This window comes from Corylus avellana, chromosome ca11 (assembly GCF_901000735.1).
Source record: "Corylus avellana chromosome ca11, CavTom2PMs-1.0".
Classification (NCBI taxonomy): Eukaryota; Viridiplantae; Streptophyta; class Magnoliopsida; order Fagales; family Betulaceae; genus Corylus; species Corylus avellana.
Window position 1 is genome coordinate 20,395,032 of NC_081551.1, and position 24,207 is coordinate 20,419,238.

At 37.0% G+C, this 24,207-nt stretch overlaps 3 protein-coding genes across 3 annotated transcripts; 1 reads left to right on the forward strand and 2 right to left on the reverse strand.

Annotated features, from left to right (window-relative positions):
- Nucleotides 1–18: 18 nt before the first annotated feature.
- On the forward strand, nucleotides 19–2,701 carry LOC132166299 (AP-4 complex subunit sigma). Its single transcript, XM_059577095.1, has 4 exons — nucleotides 19–204; nucleotides 1,545–1,631; nucleotides 2,084–2,152; nucleotides 2,284–2,701. Exons 1-4 carry the CDS (start codon nucleotides 64–66, stop codon nucleotides 2,416–2,418), a joined length of 432 nt encoding a protein of 143 aa, XP_059433078.1. The 5' UTR covers nucleotides 19–63; the 3' UTR covers nucleotides 2,419–2,701.
- Nucleotides 2,702–3,424: 723 nt separating this feature from the next.
- LOC132165567 (glutathione hydrolase 3) lies at nucleotides 3,425–7,189 on the reverse strand. Its single transcript, XM_059576188.1, has 7 exons — nucleotides 6,992–7,189; nucleotides 5,841–6,178; nucleotides 5,150–5,668; nucleotides 4,549–4,784; nucleotides 4,200–4,464; nucleotides 3,950–4,087; nucleotides 3,425–3,858 (listed from the first exon to the last, which is right to left on the reverse strand). The coding sequence occupies exons 1-7, from the start codon at nucleotides 7,107–7,109 to the stop codon at nucleotides 3,586–3,588; spliced, it is 1,887 nt and encodes a 628-aa protein (XP_059432171.1). The 5' UTR covers nucleotides 7,110–7,189; the 3' UTR covers nucleotides 3,425–3,585.
- A 1,327-nt stretch (nucleotides 7,190–8,516) lies between these two features.
- Nucleotides 8,517–21,715, reverse strand: LOC132166571 (uncharacterized). Its single transcript, XM_059577416.1, has 22 exons — nucleotides 20,599–21,715; nucleotides 19,941–20,056; nucleotides 17,524–17,732; nucleotides 16,978–17,097; nucleotides 16,509–16,637; nucleotides 16,291–16,416; nucleotides 15,832–15,887; nucleotides 15,656–15,755; nucleotides 15,411–15,528; nucleotides 14,855–15,064; nucleotides 13,482–13,812; nucleotides 12,998–13,091; nucleotides 12,503–12,611; nucleotides 11,997–12,268; nucleotides 11,738–11,865; nucleotides 11,311–11,545; nucleotides 10,519–10,707; nucleotides 10,112–10,401; nucleotides 9,846–10,029; nucleotides 9,501–9,743; nucleotides 9,030–9,115; nucleotides 8,517–8,905 (listed from the first exon to the last, which is right to left on the reverse strand). The coding sequence occupies exons 1-22, from the start codon at nucleotides 21,429–21,431 to the stop codon at nucleotides 8,758–8,760; spliced, it is 4,326 nt and encodes a 1,441-aa protein (XP_059433399.1). The 5' UTR covers nucleotides 21,432–21,715; the 3' UTR covers nucleotides 8,517–8,757.
- Nucleotides 21,716–24,207: the final 2,492 nt, after the last annotated feature.

The window sequence follows — 24,207 nt, forward strand, 5'->3', positions numbered from 1 at the left end:
TTAGACCTCCCTCCCCCGCCCCCCCTCTCTGTCTCTCTCTCTCTCTCTGTGACTTTGAAAAAAATGGGGATCAGATTTATATTGATGGTGAACAAGCAGGGACAGACCCGTCTTGCCCAATACTACGAGTACCTTACAATCGAAGAACGTCGCGCTCTCGAGGGAGAAATCGTTCGCAAATGCCTCGCTCGTTCTGAGCAACAGGTCTTTCTCTCTCTCTTTCTCTCTCTAAATTTATACATCCGATTTTTTCTTTTTAATTTGTTTGCTTAGGCTGTTAGGGAGATTGGATTAATTCAATTAGTGGGGTTAATCAATCGCAAATCAGTTCCCAGATCGTACTGAGTCGCTAACCTTTTGGGTACAGCTCTTTCCTTTCGGTCTGTGTTGGAAACGCAATTTCGTGAACTGCATGGTTGTTATATTGACTGATCGATTAGGAATTAATTTCGAGTGCCCAATTTGAGAGGAGGGTGAAAAAGTTTCATAGGGTGCATGAAGGGTCTGCTTCCTTTGAATGGTTTTGAGTTCAATTGCCAAATCTTGGCAATGACATTGTTTCATGTCCTTATGGTCTTGAATTTTATGATTTTTTTGATAAATCAATAAAATTTTATTAAAAAAAAGTAAAATGATCAATGTACAGGGTGATTGTGGTACATCCTCTCAACAAATTAGAATCGATAATTCAAAAGAGCAATGAAATCCAAGAAGGTATTGTACTGTATACCACCGAAAGCGTGCAACTTGTCAAATGATGAACCTAAGAAAATTGCTTTTAAGCGAATTCCCATTCATCTCTACCTTGTCCAAAGTATGAATATTTCTCTTCTGCCCAATTTTCCCCATAATGCAATGAGTAAGTGTGCACCAATTCTAACTTTTCATGAAGACTAAGTCTCCCTTTCAAACTGACAAACGCATCTACAACGTCCTGAGGCATCGCTGTTCGCTTGCCACAGCGGAAATGTGAAAGGAGATAAGTCCACCTTTCACTAGAATTCTTGCACATGCAAGATCAACCCGCAATGATTTTCCCGCATTTCTCAAGTTATCAATCGTCAATATTTTACCCAAAGCAGCTTCTCATCCAAAGAACAGTAATGCTTATGCTTGGTACATCTGTACATGATTTTGCTTCTTGGAATGTAGCTTGGTGGGTCTTGTTTAGAAATTAACCATTTATTAGTAGTTTGCTGTGTGCTCTGTATGGATTCATATCATTCCTAGGAGTACGTGAATAAAAACATCATGTATAGGAGTTGACTACTTGCCTAGTCAAGCACTTTCTATTTTTCTACTTCTTCTGGTTATGTTTTGTTTTGGTTATTTTTGTGTTGTTTATGCATTCTATAAGCTGTTCTCCAATTTCTAACAAGAATCTGTATGTGGACAATGTTAACATATTGCTTGCTATTGATAATCAGAGAACCTGTTTTTCTATCAGTAAATTGAAGTCTTTCTTCAAGTAACTTCTATATATATTATGTCACAGCAGATGTTCATTTATCTGTTGCTGATAACATTTTGTTTCATGCTAACAGTGTTCTTTTGTTGAGCATCGGAACTACAAAATTGTATACAGGCGCTATGCATCACTTTTTTTCCTGGTTGGAGTTGACAATGATGAAGTAAGTTTCTCTGTTTAATCCAATAGGTTGAGATGATGTTTGCATTTTGAAACTTTTTTGGACAGAAGAAAACAATGTGAATTATCCCTATCAAATAATCTGGGATCTACCCAGGACATTTCTCTTTGCCTACAAATTTGCACCAATAGATCATTTTGCATAGGACTTCTAAAGTGATGTCCCTCTCACTTTCAAGGATGTAGTTTCCATATGATGAGAGTATGCTTTGATTGGATGTAGCATTTTCAACCTACATGAAAAGTAGGTAGAGGGAGACACACACACACACACACGGAACCCCATTTAAAAGGCTTTTTCATGTGTTCAAAAAGCAACCTTAAGCTCTGTTAAATACCTTATTGGAAAGTTTTCTCATTTCAAACGTTGTCCTAGATGTCTCCTAGCATGTCTTTCACAATATTAATTCCCCTTTCGTGTTTTCTATGTTGTAGAATGAACTTGCAATCTTGGAATTCATACATCTCTTGGTTGAAACCATGGACCGTCATTTTGGCAACGTGGTAAGTCTGAGTTCTGTTATTTCTGGCCAATCTCCTAGGTTATTTCCTTTCTCCTGAATTTGGTTTTCCTTCGTTTTTCTTTAAAGAAGTTGATTTCGTTTTGTCCCATATGTTTCTGCTTAAATTTGCAGTGTGAGCTAGACATCATGTTCCATTTAGAGAAAGCACATTTTATGCTGGAGGAAATGGTCATGAACGGGTGTATTGTTGAGACAAGCAAGCCTAACATTCTGGCACCGATACAGCTGATGGATAAAGCGTCATGAAAATTTGCTGTTTGCATCTTACTTGGGTTGTTGCCTATCGTACATTAAGCTAAAAAAATCGTAAAAAATCCTACATTCTTTTTTTCATGTTAGCGTTTGGTTGTTTTCTGTTGTATTGATCACATGATCTGAGGTGTGGAAAGCTCCAGACATGTAAAAGCTTGAGATTCCAATGTCATCCCAAAAAGGTACAATGCACGTAAGATATAAAAATATTTGTCAATCAAATCCAAACTATTTCTAGTGCTATCAGCTTAGTTTAAGGTTGAGCATGGCTTTTTCATTTGTTGAACCCTAAGCATGTTATACATTATTCTCTCAATTCCTTTTTTTTTTTTTTTTTTTTTTTTGTAAATCCAATGGATTTACCATTGGATTTGTAGACTGAGACATGTACATATCATTCTATCAATCATTTTTTAATCATCTCTTTTTGTAAACTCATATGAATCCTACAAATGGCGTAATTTTATATATCATTCACCATATAGAGATGGATGAAAGATGGGATGAAGAATATTTTTATCATTTCTCTTGTGAACTTATGTGGGTATTACAAATTCAATGGTAATTTCACTCATTCATTATAAAGAGATGGGTGAAAGGTTGTATGGAGAATGATTTTTTATCATTTCCCCGCCGCCCTCTCCCCCCACCCCCAAAAAAAAAAGAACGTAAATTATAGCTCTCTTGACCCTGCAATTTTGCAAGCCAAAGACGTGTTTTAAAACCAAATTGCAAAAAATGCCCCATTTAGAAGTATGTTTTTAAAAAATGATGGTTTGAAATTAACGTTTTTGCGTAGCAAGAAAAGGGGGTGCCTTTATAATTATGCATGATTTTACTAAACGCTTAATTACTTTTTTTTTAAATTATTTTTTCATTAATTGCATTTTGAAATCACTATTTTTTCAAATTATACATTTTTTAAAGGCTAATATGGATTCCTCATTCATGTGATGTGCTTCAGTTTTCTTTGAGGGGGTTAGGTTAAGAGATAAGACAGGCACAGAATATTCATAGACCAAGTTGATAATGATATTTACAAAAAATAATTAATGTTTTGAGATTACAACATTACAAATTTGCAGGCCAAGCTTGAAACACTTCAAGGGAAGGCCTGCTCTCCCTCCCTCACAATATTTCAACCAGAAAGAGAAGTGGGGACTAAATGGCCGCCGGCCTCCCGTTCTTTCTAGGGTCACTAACAGCAGTGAGTGTACCATGGAATATGTTGGCATTACAATCTTTTCCGCATTTTCTGCCCATTTTAATGGGGCTTTGGAGGGTTTGAACCACAAACTGGGTGATTGCTCCTCCTGCTCTGGCCTTCAGTTCATGACCCAGCTCTTTCAAGAAGAGCTTTCTTTCATCTGGAAGCTCAATGTGGTCGCCATCAATCACAGTCCAGTTTTCATACAAAACCACATTTGGTATTAGCTGCATATATAGGATGGAGATTTAGTCAGCTCACTTTTATTGAATTATAAAAGGAATATATTGTGTTCTTGGATTGGAACAAGTCAGAAACCTTGTGGTAGACTCTTGGATTCTGAACTGCAGCTAATGGTTCCAACCCCAAGAGAAAATGGTTGATAAAAACCTGGACTACTGCTGGAATTATGTCCATACCACCACTGCCGCCAAGTGCCCCTGCCAGCTGATTATCCTGCCAGTGTAATATTCAAAGTGAGGTAATTGCAAAAGAAAAGCAGATTGTTGTAGTATTGAGAACTGATTACAGAGCTGCAACTTATTTTTAGCTGTTTTAGTTTCTTTACCTTGGTAACAATGATTGGAGTCATGGAAGATAATGGTCTTTTACTTGGTTTGATAAAATTTGCCGGAGAAGGAGGGAGTCTATCTGGGGTAATCTCCGTGGGGGTTGAGAAGTCATCCATCTCATTATTCAGCACAATCCCAGTGGAAGGAGAGAGCACCCCAGCTCCAAAAGGAAAATTTACTGTAGTGGTCATTGATACAGCATTTCTATCTGCATCTACAATGCAGAAATGACTGGTTCCGTGATCTCTCAGCTGACTCCACCTGCAAATTATAGGCTAAAACTGTGTTTTTAACCAGATGGGGGGGAAGATCAAATTTACACCCATAACATGAAAAGCACCAAACCTGCTCATATAGTATTCTGGAGGAAAAGTGGTGTTGTCGAGTATCTTTTGCTGAATTTGCTTTGCAAAAGATGGCGAGAGCATGTCAGATACATATTCACTCACATCAACGAATTTAGGGTCTCCCAAGTTCATTCGGACAGCATACATGTGTTTCAGTGCTTCAACCAGGCGATGTACACCCAGATTTCCATTTGCAGCATTGGAACTTCCATAGCTGTCAAAAATCTTTAGAACCTGTTTTTACCATTGTTTTTTAGTTAATAACACAAGCAAAAATACGCATAATTCTATATAGTGAACACAGCATCCGTCTTTCAAAAAGAAATCCTCTCAAAATGGATATTGCAGTGCTTTAAACTTTCTTTTTTCTTTTCTTTTTTTTTTTGAGTAAAAAAGGTAGGTCAGGGAGACAAAATATGGCTATCCTACCTGAACGGTGGAAACCGTAGGCGCTCCCTCAAGTCTGACTGAGTCATAGCCTTACTCAGTCCCACTAAGGCATCAATGGGAACCAATGTGGCTAATACTAATTAGGCATATGTGGTATTGCAGTGCTTTAATTATATAAAGAACATGAATAGGAAAAACATAATATTTACCAGAGAAAGGCCGACTGTTCCACTTGAAGGAGGTGGCATTCCAAGTATTGTGTAGCCCAACACATTGACGGCCATTGCATCTGTTACATCCACTTTATAACTCCTCAAATCCTCCATTGTTAAAATCCCACCTGCCTCTCTCACATCCTTCACCAACTTCTCACCAACAGTCCCATTGTAGAAAGCTTGAGGCCCCTGCTCTGCCACAGCCTCTAAGCTGCGGCCAAGCTCCACATTGTAGCATGTATCACCCGCCTGCAACAACTTCCCTTTTGGTGCAAATATTTGACTTAAACCAACGTCGTTCAAGATCATATTTGCATGCGTATTTATGTGCTGTGCCAGATAAGGAGCAATCACAAATCCTTCTTTAGCTAGTTTTATGGCGGGTTGGAATAAATTCCTCCAGGCCAAACGCCCGTGTTGCAACCAAGCTTCATGAAGCCCAGCTATCTCTCCAGGAACTCCCATTGCAAGTGCACCAATAGCTTTGGATTGGGGATTGTTCTCATACATATCCTGCTTTTCACAAGCAAAACAAAATTTGTCATTCAACTATAGTGAAAGAAAATAGTCACCTAAAAGCAAAACCATTAACAAAAAGTAGTCTAAAAGGTTTTGTCAACCGAATCCATTATATTTTTTTATGTATTGGGGTCCAAACTTTTAGCTAAAAGAATGAATTGTGAACCTGTGAAGCAGCTAAGGGAGCAGTTTCTCTCATGTCAAAAGCTTGGGTTTGTGAGGTTGAGGAAGACCGGACAATCATGAAAGCTCCACCTCCTATCCCACTAGCCATTGGGTTAACAACACCGACGCATAATGCGGTTGCCACTGCAGCATCAACAGCATGCGCACCCTGCCTGAGAAAGGCTGCGCCGATTTCAGAGCATCGACCATCATCAGCAGCAACAACACCCTGATCTGACTCAACAATGTCAGCATCACTGCCACCAATCCTCTTTTCATGCTTGTTTCCTCCTCTTAGCACCAAAGAACTCAAGTTGTCACCGAAGATAAGGCATACAACTGAAACGCAAACAGTATTCCCACAGTTAAATCTAGTACACTCCTATGACCATAAACTGGCAAAAGCCAAGAAAATAGAACATAAGAGAGGATAGCATATGAGAAAGCCACCATGAATTTGTCAAGTAATACTATTTAGTAGATTGCTATATAACTAGAATGACGTGACATTAAAAATCAATTTTTGAATCAGAATGGTTGATTTTTACTCTCACGTCATTCCAATTGTATAGCGAGTATGCTAAATAACAATTATCTTTATCTAAATTTCTAATGTGAACCACATATCCCAACAGGTTCTTATCATGGTATCTTATTACTATCATCGATTATCTGGGTAGTGGCTAATATTGTAGCTGATTAGATATTTCCTTATAAAATTCCAGACGAAATGGGAAAAAAAGAATTGGAAATTTTATGGGACTTGAACTATATCTTTGAATCCATCCAAATTAAGCTGTGAGCTTGGTGTCGTCAACTGATTATGGTAGGTTCAGTTTTGAGCAAAAATTAAATCACCGGCCAGAAACACCAAATCCAGACGATGATTCCATTCCAAGATCAAATTATTTCCCTTGATCACCCCTTAGAGATAACATGGTGCAGTGAAAAAGTGGGCGTTGGTTCTTATGTATTGTGATTAAATCCCAACACGGGACAGAGGACAACAAAGGTGTATACTTTCCTTGGATTTACGCACTGAAACTCTCACAAACAGTGGAATTGTGGCCAACCCAGATGAAAGAAAATGAATCAGATTAAACCCAGAAGAAGAAGAAGAAGAAGAAGAAGAAGGGAGAAAGAGAAACTGACTTGTAACGGTTAGAAATGCAAGAAGGAAGCGCAGAGCCTTGCTCCTCCAACTCTTCCCTTGGCTATTTGCCAACCCATGATTGCCCAGAAGTGGAGCTTCCATGCTCTTCTGCCCCATCACTCTGTCCCTCAAAAGAGAAAGAGAAAGAAAAAAACTGGTAGGTTGGTAGTTGGAATGGCAAAACAGTGGTGGGTGAGTTTGACGTTATTCTGAAACTCGTGTACATATAAATAATGAAGGTTGTCAGGTAACAGTCTCATGCTCCACTTCTTTTCCGTCCTCTTTCTCTTTTTTTTTTTTTTTTTGAAGAACAAATTTTGTAACAGTGTCATGCATCAACTTGGTCGGATTCAGGGGTAAATTCAGAGCCAGGTTGTTTTCCCCCACTGAGCAGCCACGTGAGCGTGCAGATTTTTTTCATAATTCTCGCACAATCATAGTGTTTACGCCCCGCATGATCTCACGACAAAATCGAAAGAAAAGGTCAAATCATTTCCTCCATTCGGATTCCTTTTTTCTCTTTTGAGTGCCTCAATTGCCTTGCCTTCTTGATTCTTGTTTCATGCCAAAACTATTTTTGATGGATCCGACTTTCGTGCAACTTGCGTAAACATGTTGGATTTGGTTTGAGAATAAGTACCCGTGACTTTTTACAACTCCACTATATTTTGTTAAGAATAAGTGTTTTAATATGAAAAATAAGTTTTATATTTTAAAGAGTATTTTGTATTTTTAATTGTTTGTTAAACGTCTGAAAGTGTTCATCTTTGTCGAAATTGCTGCGTTGGCAATGACGTTACTATTTATTTTGCTAACGAAACATTCGTAGATAAGAAAAACAGTATCTATAGATAATTCTGCTTGTTGAATAACATATATAGTTATCAAACCAAAACAAAAGAAGAATTCTCTTTTTCAGAAAAATAAAATAAAAATCCCAAGTGAAGCCCGCATCTTGAAGAATCAGCCACTCGTTACATGCCACGTTTCAAAAGATGCGATTGATGGCAAGAGATAGAGAATATTCTGGCCGGCTGCGCCGCTATGTTACCTTTATCACGGAAGAGACCAAAAACGATGGGGCCATTTCTGTCAAATCAGCCTAACCTTCATTGAATTATTAAACATTGACGTGCCCCCTTTTTTTTTTGGGGGTATTTAACAATTAACATTGACGTAATCAATCAATTTTTTATTTTTTATCTTTTAAAAGCCATTGGTGTCCACAGCAAGAGACCGTATCCATGACGTGATTTTTATATATATATATATATAAACATTGAACATGTTTTTTTTCGTCTCAGTAAACAAAAACAAAAATATCCGACGTGTGTACTGTAATTAAAATTTAAAAATACAACATATCTACTGTAAAAAAATTCAAGGGCCCAAATTAAACTACAGCAAACGACAACGTTTCTTGTGGTTTTGTCTTTTATGCCGTTCAACAAGTATTTTTTTAGATCCGAAAACATTGAAACACTAGGCACCAAGCTGTAGATAAGTTTTGTAATGAGTAGACACTAGACACATACACATCCTATTTTTCAATATATTGGAGAAAACTTCTACAACATGTCAACAAGGGCTACAAGATTTGATGTTTCTTTCTCTCCCTTTAGTCTCTCTCGTATGCACCACTTTTACCAATCCTCTCAAAATTATATCCTATGCGTTAAGTTACCTGGAACTCGAAGATTTATGTTAAGAAAAAATGATTAGGGCCACACAAAAAAAGGGCACTTTAGGCTGTACAAGGAACGCCTCACGACTGCCAGAACACGTCGGGGTCACTGCTATACAATGAGAAGTCTTGAATTTCCTGGTTAGCCACATGGCAATCGATGAGTCGTGCTTGGATAATTTTACACAGCACTAATCCAGAAGGAAGCATCCACCATTCACTTTCATCCCTGCATTTCCCACCAAACACACGAAAGTTTCAGATTATGATTAGTTGAGTAGCTGCACTCGCTATAACTGAGAACCATACAATCAATTATTGTCATGTCAGCTTCTATAAGACGAGCTACTTACACGCTAAAATTCCAGGACTGAAAGTTTAGATGCTTTTTACTTGAATGGGTAGTATAATGAAGTAAACCACACACGAAAGCAACTACCTGTTACAAGAGGAAATATGTTCAAGAGTATTAGAATCGTAAAAGTAACATTTTATGGTAGCACACTAAATAAGCCAAAAGCAATCAGAAGCATCATCCTAGGCTGCATTTGGTATTTATTATATAGAAGCAGTTTCAGCAGTCAACTGTACTTGTTTACAACAACATTATGGATGCAAAATCTTTGGTTAGTGATCATGCCACTAGCATAGTGATAAATATCGAATTAACAAAATGAAATATCTTCCTGGAATTAAAAAGAAAAAAAAAAATTAAGTATTAGAAACGACTGGAAAATTTCTGGAACACCCTACAGGACTTTGTGTATTCATTACTTTCAAGTTCTTTCTTGAATACTGAAAAAACATGGTTGACAACAACTTACAACATTTATCAAGGATGTGATATTCCACAGAGCATATACACGAGCAAGACCCGCCGACCGCCTAGGTCCATGACTAAATAAAGCACTGATTCCAGCTGGGAAGGGAAATATAAGGCCAAGAGGAAGGACAAACAGAACTAAAAGGAAGTCCAACAGCGAAATAGAATACATCTGTAGCAAGGTAAGCAGGACTAAACTAAAATCTCCTAGTAGTAGTATAGAGAGGACCAAACCAACAAGATCCTGCAAAAATGAGAGATAGAAAGAGAGGGTCAAAATAGCATCCAGAAGAAACAACCGGATTTTATAATAAGGAAATTATTCTTATACAAGCATTTTAACTACCTGATGGCCGACAGGTTTGGTATTGTAAACTATGAAAGAGAAGGGATAACATATAGCCTTCTTCTGTTTAAGCATCCGTAAGCTCTTGGCATGTAGAATCCCTCCAAAATTTCTCTTGGATGTCATTGAATGCTCACCGACTCTCAAATCATCAGGTGGATCCACCCTATGAATTCTGTGCAAACTGCAAATTGCCAAGGAAAGAAAATTGAACATAACAATATATAAACAGCAACAACAAAATAAAATCAAAATCCAATTGTTACCATGACTGTTGCTCGGGTAGCAATGGCATATCTTGACTTCCAATTGATGGCTGGGCACTTTCATTTTCAATAGCACATACCAGAAGTCCGAAGTGGCAATATCCAGAAGCTGTAGGCTGAAACCAAGAGAGATCAACACGCACACCATATGTACTTAAAGTAGGGTTTGCATGGGTTTCAAGCCAGCTTATAACATGCCCAAAAGATATTTTTAGGTGTCCACGGCGAACTAGGCGTAGTTGAGCATTTAGACCCGCCACAAGTCGATACCATATGGTAGGTGGAATAGACTGAAAGGTGATCAAACGTAAAAATTAACAGAATTCATTCCAAGAACTGCACCAATACGTGATATGTGGGTGAAAATACTAAATAAAGGGCAGCTTAAAACATTATGGATGACAAACCTGACTCATAAGGCTGGTAAGAATATTATCACTGTGCAGAGAAAAAGGAGCCATGTAACTTCCATCTCCTCCAAAAACTAGTGTCATTGGAAATCTCTGATGAAGACGAGGAGGAAGATCAGCTCTCTTTTCATCCCCACCAAGGAAAAAGTCCACATAAGCAAGCATCAGATCAGAAGTTGCAGCTACCTGCAATATAAGACAATAAATATTAACATGAGAATTGTTGATCCATTAAATAAGCATTCTGTCAGGCAAACGGATGATTGCTAGCAAGAACTCACCAGCACATTACGAATTTAAACCTAATGAGGTAGACATATTAAACAGCTATTGAGTTGTTGAGCTTTGTTAGAATTTGTCAAGTATGAAGATAGGCAATGCCATAGCACAAATCTTTGTTTTTATTCACAAAACATGCAGGAAGAGTTCTGTTGCCTCATGTACTTCCAGAAGTTTTGGGCTTGGCAGGTAATATTATTCAAGAATGTAAATCCTAGAGATAGTTTCTTAATAAAATTCCTAAATCTACCAAGAAGAAGAGAGACTTCTTTTACAAAAGATACATAAACCTTTCATTAACTTTCAAAAGTTTAGAATCCAACAAAACAGTCTGGTAATTTCAAGGTAGAAAACCTGAAGACTGGTAATAATGTGCAAAGCAACAAAATATATTTTGCAGGTTATCGCAATCTAAGGTACTAACATCCTAAAACCTAACAAAGTCCTAAGAAAGCCATATTTATAAATGTAAGGAAAAGAAATTGGAATAGATTTTCTACAAAAATTAACCTTAAGTCCTTCATAGAGAGCACGCGAACGACAAGAACGTAGGCATGCGTGATCATATTCTGATCGAACAAATTCACGAAGTTGCTGTAATTTATTTTTTCGACACCGCTGTAACCATGACCATGCAAGCGGATAAGCAAGAAGAGAGAGAATGCTATAAACTGATCCTTCCCACCACTGGTAAGCAGCTAAACCATTAATCTCATCCACAAATCTATTGAATGCATCCTCATAACTGCCATGAAAATGAAATAATTAAGAAACGTTATTATTATAAATTAAGTGATTGCAAGATACAGAGCTATGAAAAAAAAAAAAAAAATCAAATCTTTGTATACAGAAGTTTAATCATAGCAAAAAACTAGGTGTCACCAACGGAATCGTAACCACCAATTCATTGTAGAGCAGAGAGAGAAAGAGAGCTTACACAATCTCTTTTACTTGTTCAGGAGGGCAGTGAGGTAGATGCCAAGGTTCCTTGAAAGTATTTGGCCCCATGAAGTACATCCTATGCACATGGCTCTGCAATTCCTCTGTTCTATTTGTTTCCAAAACCTGAAAAACAAATTATTACCTTTAGAACAATGTGTGACCAACAGCAGCAGACTCCATAAGTTGGTGTATATTTGATCAGGCATGTCAGAAGAGAAAGCATAACTTGCAAAAGGAAGAAATTGGAGGCAGACCTCGTTCAATGACTCTAGGAACGGGAAGGAGTGATCTATTCGAGAAACAGGTTGAGCAGGAACAAGGGCTGGTATTTCATCTCCACCAACATATTTCATCCGTGCAACACTAAGCACTAGAGCTAACAGGATGAGAATACCCAAGAGAATAAAACCAAATAACCATGGTCCACCAAATGTGTATACCAACTCCTCAAGTGCTGTATAACAATGTGGCAAGTGAAATCTGTCAGAGATGCACTTGTACGGACAAGGAGTCTCAGTAACACCGCCTGTTGAAAGGATAGGAATGAGACCGAGTTACCCACAGAGAGAGAGATAGAGATCTATGGAAAAAAAAAAAAAAAAACATTTTATCACACTCAATGAGAATTTTCAAATTCTTGGGAAAGTTTATTCCAGGAAAGATATATATTCTGAGAAAACTGCTCAAAATAAAGCTTGCTGCAAATATAATTTCATCCTTTTGCCCACAGAAGTGAGCAGGAGTAAAAATTTAGAGATACCTCGAACGGAAACATATATGGCACGATGTGGAAGCTCATACGATGGGCAATGATGACAAAGGGCTCTATCGGACCCACTGACATTCTTAAATGTGCCAACAGGGCATTCCTGCAGCACAATTTGATCATACGGTAAACAAAACCATGTACAAAGTTAAAAGAAAAATAGAAAACCTTAATTAAACTATCACCGCGGAGAATAATTGGACTGAACTATCTCATCAACAAAATGATATATATGAATCTAGCTACAGTTTCAAAAGTCTTTTCATCAAATAATTCAAAGCAATCAACCAAACTTGAAGTCCACTAAGGTTTTGAAGCTATGGCTACTACACTAAACATATTCAATAATACAAGCTATATTTTTTTTTTTTAAACACCATATTAGACATTATACAATTGATAATGCCATATACACCTAAAAAGAAGTCCAAAAATTACATGATATGCTGATGGAAAATTTTTTTTGATAAGTACTGATGGAAAATTTACCTCACAAAAGATACCATAAAGCCCTCTTGGGCAGACCTTCCCAGTAACAGTCCCGTTTTCCCCAGAACGGCCATGACCTCTACCAATTCCTCCCCTGCAAATAGGGAGAAAAAAAAAAAAGAAAAAAAAAAAAGCAGCTCAGAGCCTGCCTGATTTCACGACGACCAAAATGGTAGTAAAACTGAAGAGAAAACCAAATCATCACGATGTCAAAAAAGCAAAAGGATTTAGTTATAGAAAACCAAGAAATGATTGGTCTTCTCTTCCATGAGTTGTAAACTAATCACCAAATGTAGTAAAGACCCCATTCCAAGAACATTTATGTTCAGACATATTACTTGGAAAAAAGCACATGCAATAGAAGTATCACAGAAGAGAATGATACCATGTACGAAACAGTTTTTAGGCCATGATGACAACAATTGGCACAACCTGTTCCTTCATCAGATATATTATATATTACAAACAAAGATTAAATACAAACCCAGTATAAATGGTTCCTTTCACACTTGCTATGGGTAGATATGCATCCCCAACTGGTATATCTGACCAATGAAAGTGAATTCTTCCACCACCACCACCACCACCACCGTTGGGACTACCACGCCCTCCAGCAGTTGAGATCATAGAAGAATCACCAAGTGCCATCGAATGAACAAAAAAGAGAATAGTTCCACCTGATCCTCCCCCAGATCCTATGTTTGAACCGGTCATACCATATTGCTTCCCAATATCTTCTCCAAAGCTTTCTCCATCAGCTCTAAGTGAACCATTGAGATACAAACTTGACAATGAGTGCTCTATTGAACCCATGACTGTAAACAAAAAAGAATATACAAGACTATGATTATCTATCCAGGAAATACATTATAAAAACCAAAATCAATATTAAGAGGCAAAAAAGATCATTGGACTTAAAAGGTACTAAAAAAAATGATAATAGTCATGTTAATCAACTGTCAGAATGTGTACACCAGCATAAAAACAACATTCAGAGCCATATATCTTCCATAAGTTCTCCTACTAAAGTATCAACCACATACAATCCTTGCGGCATTCACAGTATGAAGTGACTGCATGCGATCCTTTTTCCTTTCTTTCAAGAAAAAGCACTGGACTAATAATAAGCACCACAAAATATATGCCGAAAGAAAGACGAACTTAAAGATTTAGTAAACTACCTTCAACTACACTTAATTATAAAGACAAGGGCATAGACTACAAAAAACTTTTCACAAAATAAAGAATATCATAATTTTTTTACTGTATGTACTTTTCTTTGTCTGCTTCAGTACACGAGCTGTTGCGGATACTGGAAACTATTATGCTGTCCGTCTTCTTCTCAATTGGGAAGCAACATCCTTTACATCGACCCACAATTGGCAAATTGGACTTAAAAGTTTTACCTTCCAATATTGTTCCAATTCACAATTCAAGTCAAAGTGTATGCTTATAGGTTCTCTTTTTTTTTTTTGGGTTAATCACACTTAGCCTCCCTCAACTACCATTAATTTAAAAATTGCCCCCACAAACTGTAACTCATAACACATGACCCCCATCAATTACCAATAGTTGGTAAAAAAAAAAAAAAACACTTCCATTAGCCAAGCGTGTTAAATCAGATAGAAAAACGAACACCTTGAATTTAGAAAATAAATTTACTTAAGCCCATAAAGTTATTGAAAAAAAAAAAACAAAACAAAACAAAACAAAAACAAAAGCAAAAAAGGGGGTGGTTAATAGGCCTTGGCTTCAGACCACTAAAATGGCACTTACTACAACATTGCTTCATTCTCATCTAGAGTACAAAGCATAATCAGGAAGAAAATTACAGACTGAACGCATTCAAAGACTTACCAATAATACCACCACCAGCAGTTGCACCACCAAGGCTATCATTTCCACTGCCACTACCAAGCTCACAAGGTAAATCAGTATCTCCATATGCAACACCACCATCAATAAAATTTCCAAGATAATATCCATCCCCACCTTTGCCTCCATGTCCACCGCCACCACCAAGACCATTTTCAAAAATTCTTCCTTTACCCACCCCACCAGTGCAGCCTGCACAAAGTCCAATAGAGCAATAAAACAATCCATAGAACATGATGTAACATAGAATACATAGCCCAGTTAACAATGAAACTTTAACTTTTCAGACGATGTGAAACACTCAAGAACTAAAAAACATGTTTCAAAGGAAAGATATTCTATTTGTCAATTATCGAAAATTTGAGTGGCTGAAGTTGGAGCAATTACTTTTGAAGTCACCAAAAGAAAAGCAATGACTAAAGTGGGAGAGTCAAAGTCAAAAATATGATTCATCACTTTTTTCTCTCACTCAAATCTACATAAACTCGCCGGTCATTCATTGCGTCAAAGTTTTTAACAAAAGAGGCAAAAATCATACCTAGCCCAGATGCACTAATCAGTCCAGAAGATTGGATAACCACAGTTCTAACCCAGTGAAAATGAACAACAGATCCTGTTATAATGCCTTCGATGATGATATCTTCAACCCTACAGATCTGCAGCAGCAAGCCAAGCCAATCATTTGTCAGAAACACAAAGTCCTCACTCTGATTCACAGCACAAGAGCCATTCGCTAATTTGACCAAGATAAGTACTTAGTGCTCAATCTGGCTAATGGAACACCTGAAGAGTAAAGGGCAATGTAGAGTTCACATTACAGTCCTCAGGTGGATGAAGTAGTTCTACAGGGCAATCTGGGAGATCACAGTAGAGTCGCGGTGTCCTATCAAATTCAAAAGAATGAATATTAAACTGAATAAGCAATGCCAGCATTGAGCACTATGTATGATATAACTTACATATCATTAATACTGCCATTCTCCAAGGGACCTCGCAGAACAGATCCAGGTCCAACCTTCATGTTATAAATAGAGGATTGACCACATGAGCAAAGGGTAAAGCTACATGATAAATTTTAATTGGTGTGGAGTTATAGTTGCAAAATACCAGATTTCAGAAATCACAATAAGAAACAGCATAAGAACATGCTGAAAAAAGAGTTAAACTGAAAAACATATATAAAATAAAAGGATGTATATATCCACCACTTTCCAAAAAAGAAAACAAAGGGGGAACTTATGCCAAAAATTATCTCAAAGACAAAAAATGTCCAGATATGATGTAAGCTTTTCCAGCAATTATCTCCTAAAAACTAAACCAACCAGTGAAACTAACCAATAACTTTTTCTCATAAACCTGTAATACAATTTCAAAGAAAAGTTGCACATTTAAAACTACAAGAGGAACCTTATGCTTACTTTAACACTATAAAATAATGATAGAATCAGACGTTGTGCTTCAATCAGATTTCCTGGTCCAGACAAATTCAAGTAACCTTGTCCATGAACTCCCAAATTTGCATTGGAATGTATCACCGAGGATCCCTGACAACCAAATGTGGAAACATGATTTCTTATATGGAAGCAACATGAAGCAAGGTTCTATAGTTAACAGAAAAATATTGAGGATTAAATACCTTGAGAACTACTAAATTGCTGGCCTCAAGCAAGGATGTTGCCACAAGTGAATCGACACCACCATCTATAAGCATTTTGGATTTCCACATCAAATGCATCTTCACAGACATCCGAAGGGCTCCATATATCTAAATATATTTGGGAGTAACAAGAAGATCAGCGTATCTTACTAATAACCCATGACAAACATTTAACAAAAGAAGAATGACATGCAAAAAGATTGAAGCTATTCCATACGGCAACAGAGTCGATGTTACAAAGATTATGTAGGGATAAGTATGCCCTAAGAAGGTTATATCATTAGGCAGGCATAAAAAAATATACTGCCACAGCAAGAGTATGAAAATAAGTGTAAAATGGACTTTTATGGGAAAACAGAGTGGAACATTATCACTAAAAGGAAAATCTTGAATCAAAAATCAAAATCAGAAAAAGGTGAGCCAAAAAAAAAACATGCTTCTCACTTGCCTTCACAACAGAGTCACTCATCAAAAGCTCTTCTGCCATTAGCTCAAACTCTGATGTAGCAACATGTGCAAGCCCAAAGGTCAACACTGCACCACATGTTAAATGAATTTGCCCTCGAACCTGTAAAATGCATTATTATTTTAAATATAAACACATTGACCATGACTACCTACCTCAAAAAAGTGACAATACTAAAGATGACCATAGTTTGCTTAGAAATATTGTCCTGCAATTGCCTCATTTACACTCTCCCCAAAGCTCCTACCACATATCAGTTTAAACAAAATTTTCCCTCCCTATTCCATACACTGTACCTTCCTCCTAAGAAGAGGTCTATGAAAAAATTTCTTCAATGTTTGCATATCACATTACTCAATAACAACTTAAAAGCATTCATATGATATTTGCAGGTATTGTTAACAGATTTGATCTAATCCTTCTGGTGTCTGAATCTTTGTCTTAGCAGAAAACAAATCAATCATCACCTTCATAAGAAATAAAAACAGAATACATTCAAATAGTGTCACTAGATGTTTCTTCAATGACCTGAACGCGACTCCAGAACAAAGGAACCAAAGCCTTGGCATGATTTTCAATGTAAACATTTGTCCAAAGTGGCTGTTTAGGAAACTCTAACAAAAGTGTGTCAGTCGTCGTGGACCTATTGTGATTGCTGACCACAAGAATCCGAGGTACAGCATCATAGTATGTCCCCGCAGCACCTGAGTTTTCAGGACAACCTGAACTCCTTCCTCCTGCAAACAAAATGGCAAGCATGTGATAAAATAAATGTGGTTGTATTTCTTGCAAATGATAAATTATCCCACAACCAATATGGTGACACAGCTCCTCTTAAGAATGGAGAAAAAAGGCAGCAAGGCCCATATCTTCAAAGATTACCGCAGGCAACTAAACTAAAGCAAATATTTTGATGATACCTAGTAAAACTGGGGCAACTTTTTTGTAATAGTCCAAAACCAGGCCAACTGATAGGATATAAAGTAATCGGCTCTCAATGTGGTTTAATTAAAATTTTAAAAAAAATATAAATAGGAAATAGATGTATTAGAAAGCTAAGAATTCATAATTCACCACTGATCCAATACTTCCAGAGTTAAATCCATTTCCCTGCTAGTCTGTGGGATCAAACACTCATACTGATCAATCAATGAACCACTGACTAGTATTAGCAACAAAAATTATCAAGTTAACAAAAATCAATATCCACCGTCCACAAAGTAGTATTCTCTTGGACAGGCTTGAAAAAAATGCACATGATATTTCTATTGTGAAACGTAAAATTTGAATTAAAGAAGGAAGAAAAAATATTTGATATTCTCTTCAAACTTTTGAATAAGGTGAAATTTTCAGGTGCTGCCTAAAGCCAAATCTCACTTTCAAATTGCCACTCCTAGGTAATTACATATAACATGTTGTAAAAGATAACAAAAAGACTAGTGTTTATCGCTTTTAAAAATACAGTTGAGGTGTATTTAGGGCTAACAAAATGGGTTGGTGGGTCGGTTCAGCTTGACTTGCTTGACCCGTCAACCTAATAAGGGAAAACTCAAACACTACCCGTTTAGCTAAACGGTTCAAACCCTAAAATCCAAACATGACCCGCAAGTGACCCAACAAAACCTGCTTGACCGGTTTAATAAACGGGTCAACATGTTTGACCCATTTAGACCCAAACGCAACATGTTTGACCTAACCCAACACAACCCGTTTGACCTGTTTCAACCCAAATACGACACATTGACTAATTTCACTAGCACTTGATTCTTAATGTTTTTGGGGTTCTTGGGTTATGCCTAGTAGTATCATAAAGCTTCTTCATTGCTAGAGATTTCTAGGGCAAGGACACTCCAAGAGGCTATCTAGAAAGTTATTTTTGTATGATCAATTGATCATTTATTATTGCATTGTAAGGTTGCTATTGAGGTATATATGGAGCATAGTTCTTCAGCTGTTTGGTGTTACGTGGGTGATGCTGGGTGGGATGAAGGAATGTTTGGAAAGTTGAAGGGGACAAAGGGGTAATTGTACAGTGCTGCAAATTTGGAGAATGGTTCATTTGTGTGTAATGTGGTGTCTATGGAGAGAAAGGAATGCATGGAATTTTGAGGACCGTGAACTTGGACTCATCAAGTTGAAGAAAATGGTGCTCCAAACACTTTACTCGTTGAGAGTAATGTGGCCAACATCGCAAGCTTCAACGCTTGCTGAATTTTTAGATTTAGGTGCTTTATTCTCAGCTTAAAAGCTATTGTATACTACCTGTGTACATGGGTTGCGCCCCTTTGCACTTATATATATGAATTGATATTACCTATCAAAAAAAAAATGCGGAGCATTTGGAGAGAGAGGAATCAGAGTCTCTTTGAGGATAGCGAGTCCAATGTGCTCTTTCTCAAATCCTCCTGTCTGAGATCTCTTTTGGATTGAGTTGTTCTAAATGTTCCTAATTTTGTAGATTTGATTTGTTTTTTAAGTTGTAGTAGCCTTTAGGCTTTGCCCTTTTCTTTTTATAAAATTATTATTATTCATCAAAAAAAAAAAAATTGTTATATAAAAAGCATATATGTAATATTATAAGCCATTTAAGCCAAACCATAACTATCTAATTTTGTGTCGGATTTGCGGATCGTGTCAAAAATTGCTAGCTCTAATGACAAACTAAACCACAATGTTAATTATTAAACCCCCCCTCCCAAAATAAAAATAAATAAATAAAAAATCTAAATAAACCATATCTTTCTCCTCTTTCTCTCATATTAATTGACAGCTTTTTCCACTGAAATAATGTATATTCCATTGGTAATATGCATATAGAAAGTTCAAATGATGGTTCAAATAAGAGTTCTTCCCCCAAATGACCCGAAAAGGAACTTTATAAAGTCATTTCCTTTGAGATAAATAAAAAAAATATATATATATTAAAATAATAATCTGATTCTCACCATGAACAAAGATTTGTGTATCATCATGCCGGCTGAAAACATGGATGGAAACTCTTCCACCCCCACCTCCAGCAAATCCATTACCCCCAGTGGCGCTTACCCTACCAATTCCAGTCCTGTTATTCACAAAGCGATATTATTAGCTGAGAATATGTTTAATCCACTTATGGACGATAATTTACAGGAAAGTATCTCTATACAGTTAACTATAAGATCCCCAAAGGACGAGAATGTAGGGGTCAACTTGGAGTCCATCGGAAGTTCATGCAGGTTAAAACTCTAAACTATGTACTGTAATTTAAAAAAAAAAAAAAAAAAAAAAATTCATATAATCTGGAGTTCTGGAGTACAATGTAAATATAATGTAAAAACCTTGTTCCTAAATCATATACTACTAGAACTGATCTTTCTTTAGCTTGAGATGTTAGCATTAAGCAGAATATGCACGGTTAGATTTGGCAATGACGCAATCATAAGGAAATCAATGGGAAACACATAACTGATAACACATGGTGACAATAAAAAAAAATACGACGACAACAAACCTGAAAAGACAAACTAATAGCATAACAAATTCATGATCGATTACACATACAATATGCATAAACATTACTCATGATAGTTTCAAATTAAAATTTCTATAGGGAGAGATAAATACATTCTTTGAGCTCCAACGAAAATGCTGCCCCCAGATCCTCCTCCACCCTTGTCACCACCATCACCTCCGTCTGCCAAAAGATCTCCACCAACCTCAATTGTAGTATTCGCCTCAATCCAAATCCTCCCACCTCCTTCCCCACCATAATTCTCTTCTTTAACAGTCGTCCCGCCCTTGCTTCCATAACTCACCGGTGCATCCAATGATGACCACGAGTAAGCGTCCCCGCCCCACACATCATCCGGAAGCTTTGTGTTATCCGACACACAGCTCGCACCCCTCCCGCCGTGCCCTCCACCCGCGCCCTGCACCCCATCGGGAGAACCGCTGGTCTGCGCCGGGGGCGCACCCGCCAATGCGGTCACATTGATAATCGACCCCTCAAACAGACTCGCATTCCAAGCACTGACACTCACCGAGCCGGCCACAATAACCGAATAGTTACCCAAACTAAATCCCCCACTCATGTTCACCGTAATCGAGCAACCCAACACAGGGCAGCTCAAATTCACACCAGGACCTATATCTAAGCTTCCATTTCCTTCTATATACACGTCATCTATGAAATCTATGCTAGAATTGAGCAAGCACGTGGTGTTGAGGGATCCAGTACCAAAAAGATCGTCCTCGCACGTGAGCGACGGCGGGTGCTGCGGCTGAGACGGCGGAGGCGGCGCCGGCGGAGTGTAATCACCGTGAAATGCGTCGAAACCGTACCCGATGATCGAGTATTCATCGCCTAAATCGGTACAGAGGCTAGGGTTTGTGGTCAAGAGGGCGAGGACGCTAAGAGCGAAGAAATGGAGGGCGTGTAGTGAGAAATTGTAAGCCATTGGAAGAGGTGAGAGTCATCACAGACACAAATAAACAGAATAAACCCTAAATTCGTGAGATTGACGTGAAGTTAAAACCCTAATTCCGAGAAAGAGGATGGGTTGGGTTTTGGGAATTTTCAACTTGGGGAGGGAATTGAATAGAATTATCGAGGGGTTTTTTTTTTCCGTAAAAGTTGGAGATAATTTGAAATTACGAGAGGTTGAAGGGGGTGTTTGGGAAATTTCAGAAATTCTGAGAGAAAGAGAACACTGGTCTGAGAGAGAAATGGACACAGACTAGAGCTGCACAGGGAAGGAGAACAGATGGAAAAGAAACGGTTCGTGTGCATGGCACGTGTGTGTGGCCAGAATTTGGGCTTGGGTTTTTTTCTTTTTTGGATATAAGGCCGAAACTAAGGCCTAGGCTATTCAAGTTTAGTTGAGGCCAAAAGGGGCTTGTAGCCCAACCCATACACAACCCAGTTAGCCAAATTTTCAGTCTCAAACCAGCCCTTCTTGTGTTAAGAAATAATGCTACAAATATTTTTACTCTCACATTTTATGATGTGACTTTTAAAATTATTATTAGATCAAAATTTAAAAATAATACATCATAAATCTAACGGTGATTTTAAAATGCACATCATAAAGTGTATGTAGCATTATTCAATAATATACAGAACACATAATTATTCTACAAATATTTTTCAAAGTTCATGTGGTGAGATGTAATAGCCATTGGATATATTTTTCTTAGCAAGGGTTGATTTAAGGGCTACTAAAACTTGTCACGTCAGCTTTGCAAGATGTTTATGCAGTGCGTAACATTACTTGTTAGTTTTTTGTTTTTTTGTTCCACTTCCTATTGGAGTTTAACTTAGTTTAGAATGAATAAGTTTTTAATAAGGCTGACAATGTTTAATAACATGGATTTACGAACTTGATATGAACACGATATAAAATTAGAGGGTTAAGATTTAGGTCAAAATGAGTTGACCCAATAATAAACGTGTCAAATGGGGACCAACTCGCGTAATCCGCAACCCACATAACTCGTATAATAAAATTATATTTTTACCCTTCAAAGTCAAAACCTTAAGACCACATGAAACCCTTTTATTCTTGCTTTCTCCCACTATCTCTCTCACTCTCACCTTCGTCTTTGGCATTGACCGCAACCGTCACCACCAATACTGTTCAAAGTCTTCTGCCCGACCTTGCAACTCTATTTACTTCCAATTCCGTTTTTAATTAAATTTGATGCTTAGTGAGGATTTTTATCTTGTTATTTGTTAGAATGTAATCTTATTTTATTAATTATGGTCATGAATATTGACTATCAAATTGATTTTGTTATGGATTTAGTTGTGAGTGTACTATCATTGACATAATTTATGCTTATAAGATATAAAATTGTGTTGATAAGATTAAATCAAGTACTTGGGTCTAACTTAATCCATTTACATTAAACGATTGAAACTAATTGTGTTTGGATCAACCGCGCAAACATGAGCTATTTATGTGGGTAACATTGTGAGACTCGTTTATTTAACTAGTCATGTTAGGGTTGAAAAATTTAACCTAGTTAATTGAATAGGTTGAGTTCGAGCTTATCCATATTATCAAATACTCATTGCTTGACATAACATTGACTCAACCCATAATAAACTTGAGTTGCTACCTCTAGTTTTGAGAAACGCAACAACTAAATAGGTTTGATTCGATTCTACAAAATTGGACAAACTATGAAACCAAATTATCTGTAAAAAGCAAGCCAACTCAAAATAAGAATGTCTTAGTTCAATTCATCTCTGCCTCTTTTTTATTTTTATTTTTATTTAAAGGGAGATTAATATTTTACTAAAACCTGTGTTTTAACTTTTAGGCTCTGTTTGATTTGCGGAATAGACCTTTGGATTGGACTAGCTAACACTAGGTATAGCTAGTCCTTTGTTTGGTACTCTATTATTGGGAATAGTCTATTCCCATGGGACTACTAATTCATACACACAGAGTTAGCGAAGTGATCACTCAAAAATGAGTGGCTTAACTAATCATTTTCTGAGGGATTAAATTAATCGTGTAAATTGTCACAAAAAACCCTACTTGTGGGATTAAATTTCGTTCTCTCTCTGATTGTTCTATATTTCTCTCTCTCTCTCTCTCTCTCTCTCTCTATATATATATATATATATCTCCGTCTCTATATTTCGTTCTCTCTATTTTTGTATTTCTCTTTCTATTCTCTAATTCTTCTGGTACAGTTTTTCTACAAGTGCAAACAAAAAAAAAAACATTTCTCTGTACCGTTTCTGTCTTTTTTTTTTTTTTTTTAATTCAGTCTTTTGATTTCTTTTGATTCTCTGATTTTCTTCTCTCTGTTTTTTTATTTATGTTTACCAATATATTGCATTGTACTAAATGAAGGAATATGATTAGCTAGTTTATTCCAACGTTACAACCAAACAAATGAATAGAAATAGCTAATCTATTCCACACTCTTCTATTCCTAGTAGTAGGCTGTAGCTAATCATTTTTCAATGGACTAGACATTCCGCGAACCAAACAAGGCCTTAAGTCGCATTCGAAGTATTAATATTAAAAATAACAAGATATTCCAAAAACTGCCTTTTCAAGATTTTTTTTATTCCCATGTTGGGTTGTCGTTTGATAGTAATTGCAAAGACTACCAAACTTGTCAATTCAACCTGATGGAGTTAATTAATCAATGGGTATGACAAAAAATGAAAAATAAAAATAAAGGGAGAGGTGTTTAGACTTAGAAATGAGCTAA

Excerpts from the sequence above, each read along its gene's own strand:
- LOC132166571 (XM_059577416.1), bottom strand. The coding sequence starts at position 21,431 with ATGGCTTACAATTTCTCACTACACGCCCTCCATTTCTTCGCTCTTAGC. Across the intron at positions 10,030-10,111 it reads CTACCCGAGCAACAGTCATG|TTTGCACAGAATTCATAGGG; the intron begins GTAACAATTGGA and ends GGCAATTTGCAG. Across the intron at positions 9,744-9,845 it reads CCAAACCTGTCGGCCATCAG|GATCTTGTTGGTTTGGTCCT; the intron begins GTAGTTAAAATG and ends TCATTTTTGCAG.
- LOC132165567 (XM_059576188.1), bottom strand. The coding sequence starts at position 7,109 with ATGGGGCAGAAGAGCATGGAAGCTCCACTTCTGGGCAATCATGGGTTG. Across the intron at positions 4,785-5,149 it reads GAACAGTCGGCCTTTCTCTG|GTTCTAAAGATTTTTGACAG; the intron begins GTAAATATTATG and ends TGGTAAAAACAG. Across the intron at positions 4,465-4,548 it reads CCAGAATACTATATGAGCAG|GTGGAGTCAGCTGAGAGATC; the intron begins GTTTGGTGCTTT and ends TATAATTTGCAG.
- LOC132166299 (XM_059577095.1), top strand. The coding sequence starts at position 64 with ATGGGGATCAGATTTATATTGATGGTGAACAAGCAGGGACAGACCCGT. Across the intron at positions 205-1,544 it reads TCGCTCGTTCTGAGCAACAG|TGTTCTTTTGTTGAGCATCG; the intron begins GTCTTTCTCTCT and ends TCATGCTAACAG. Across the intron at positions 1,632-2,083 it reads TTGGAGTTGACAATGATGAA|AATGAACTTGCAATCTTGGA; the intron begins GTAAGTTTCTCT and ends TCTATGTTGTAG.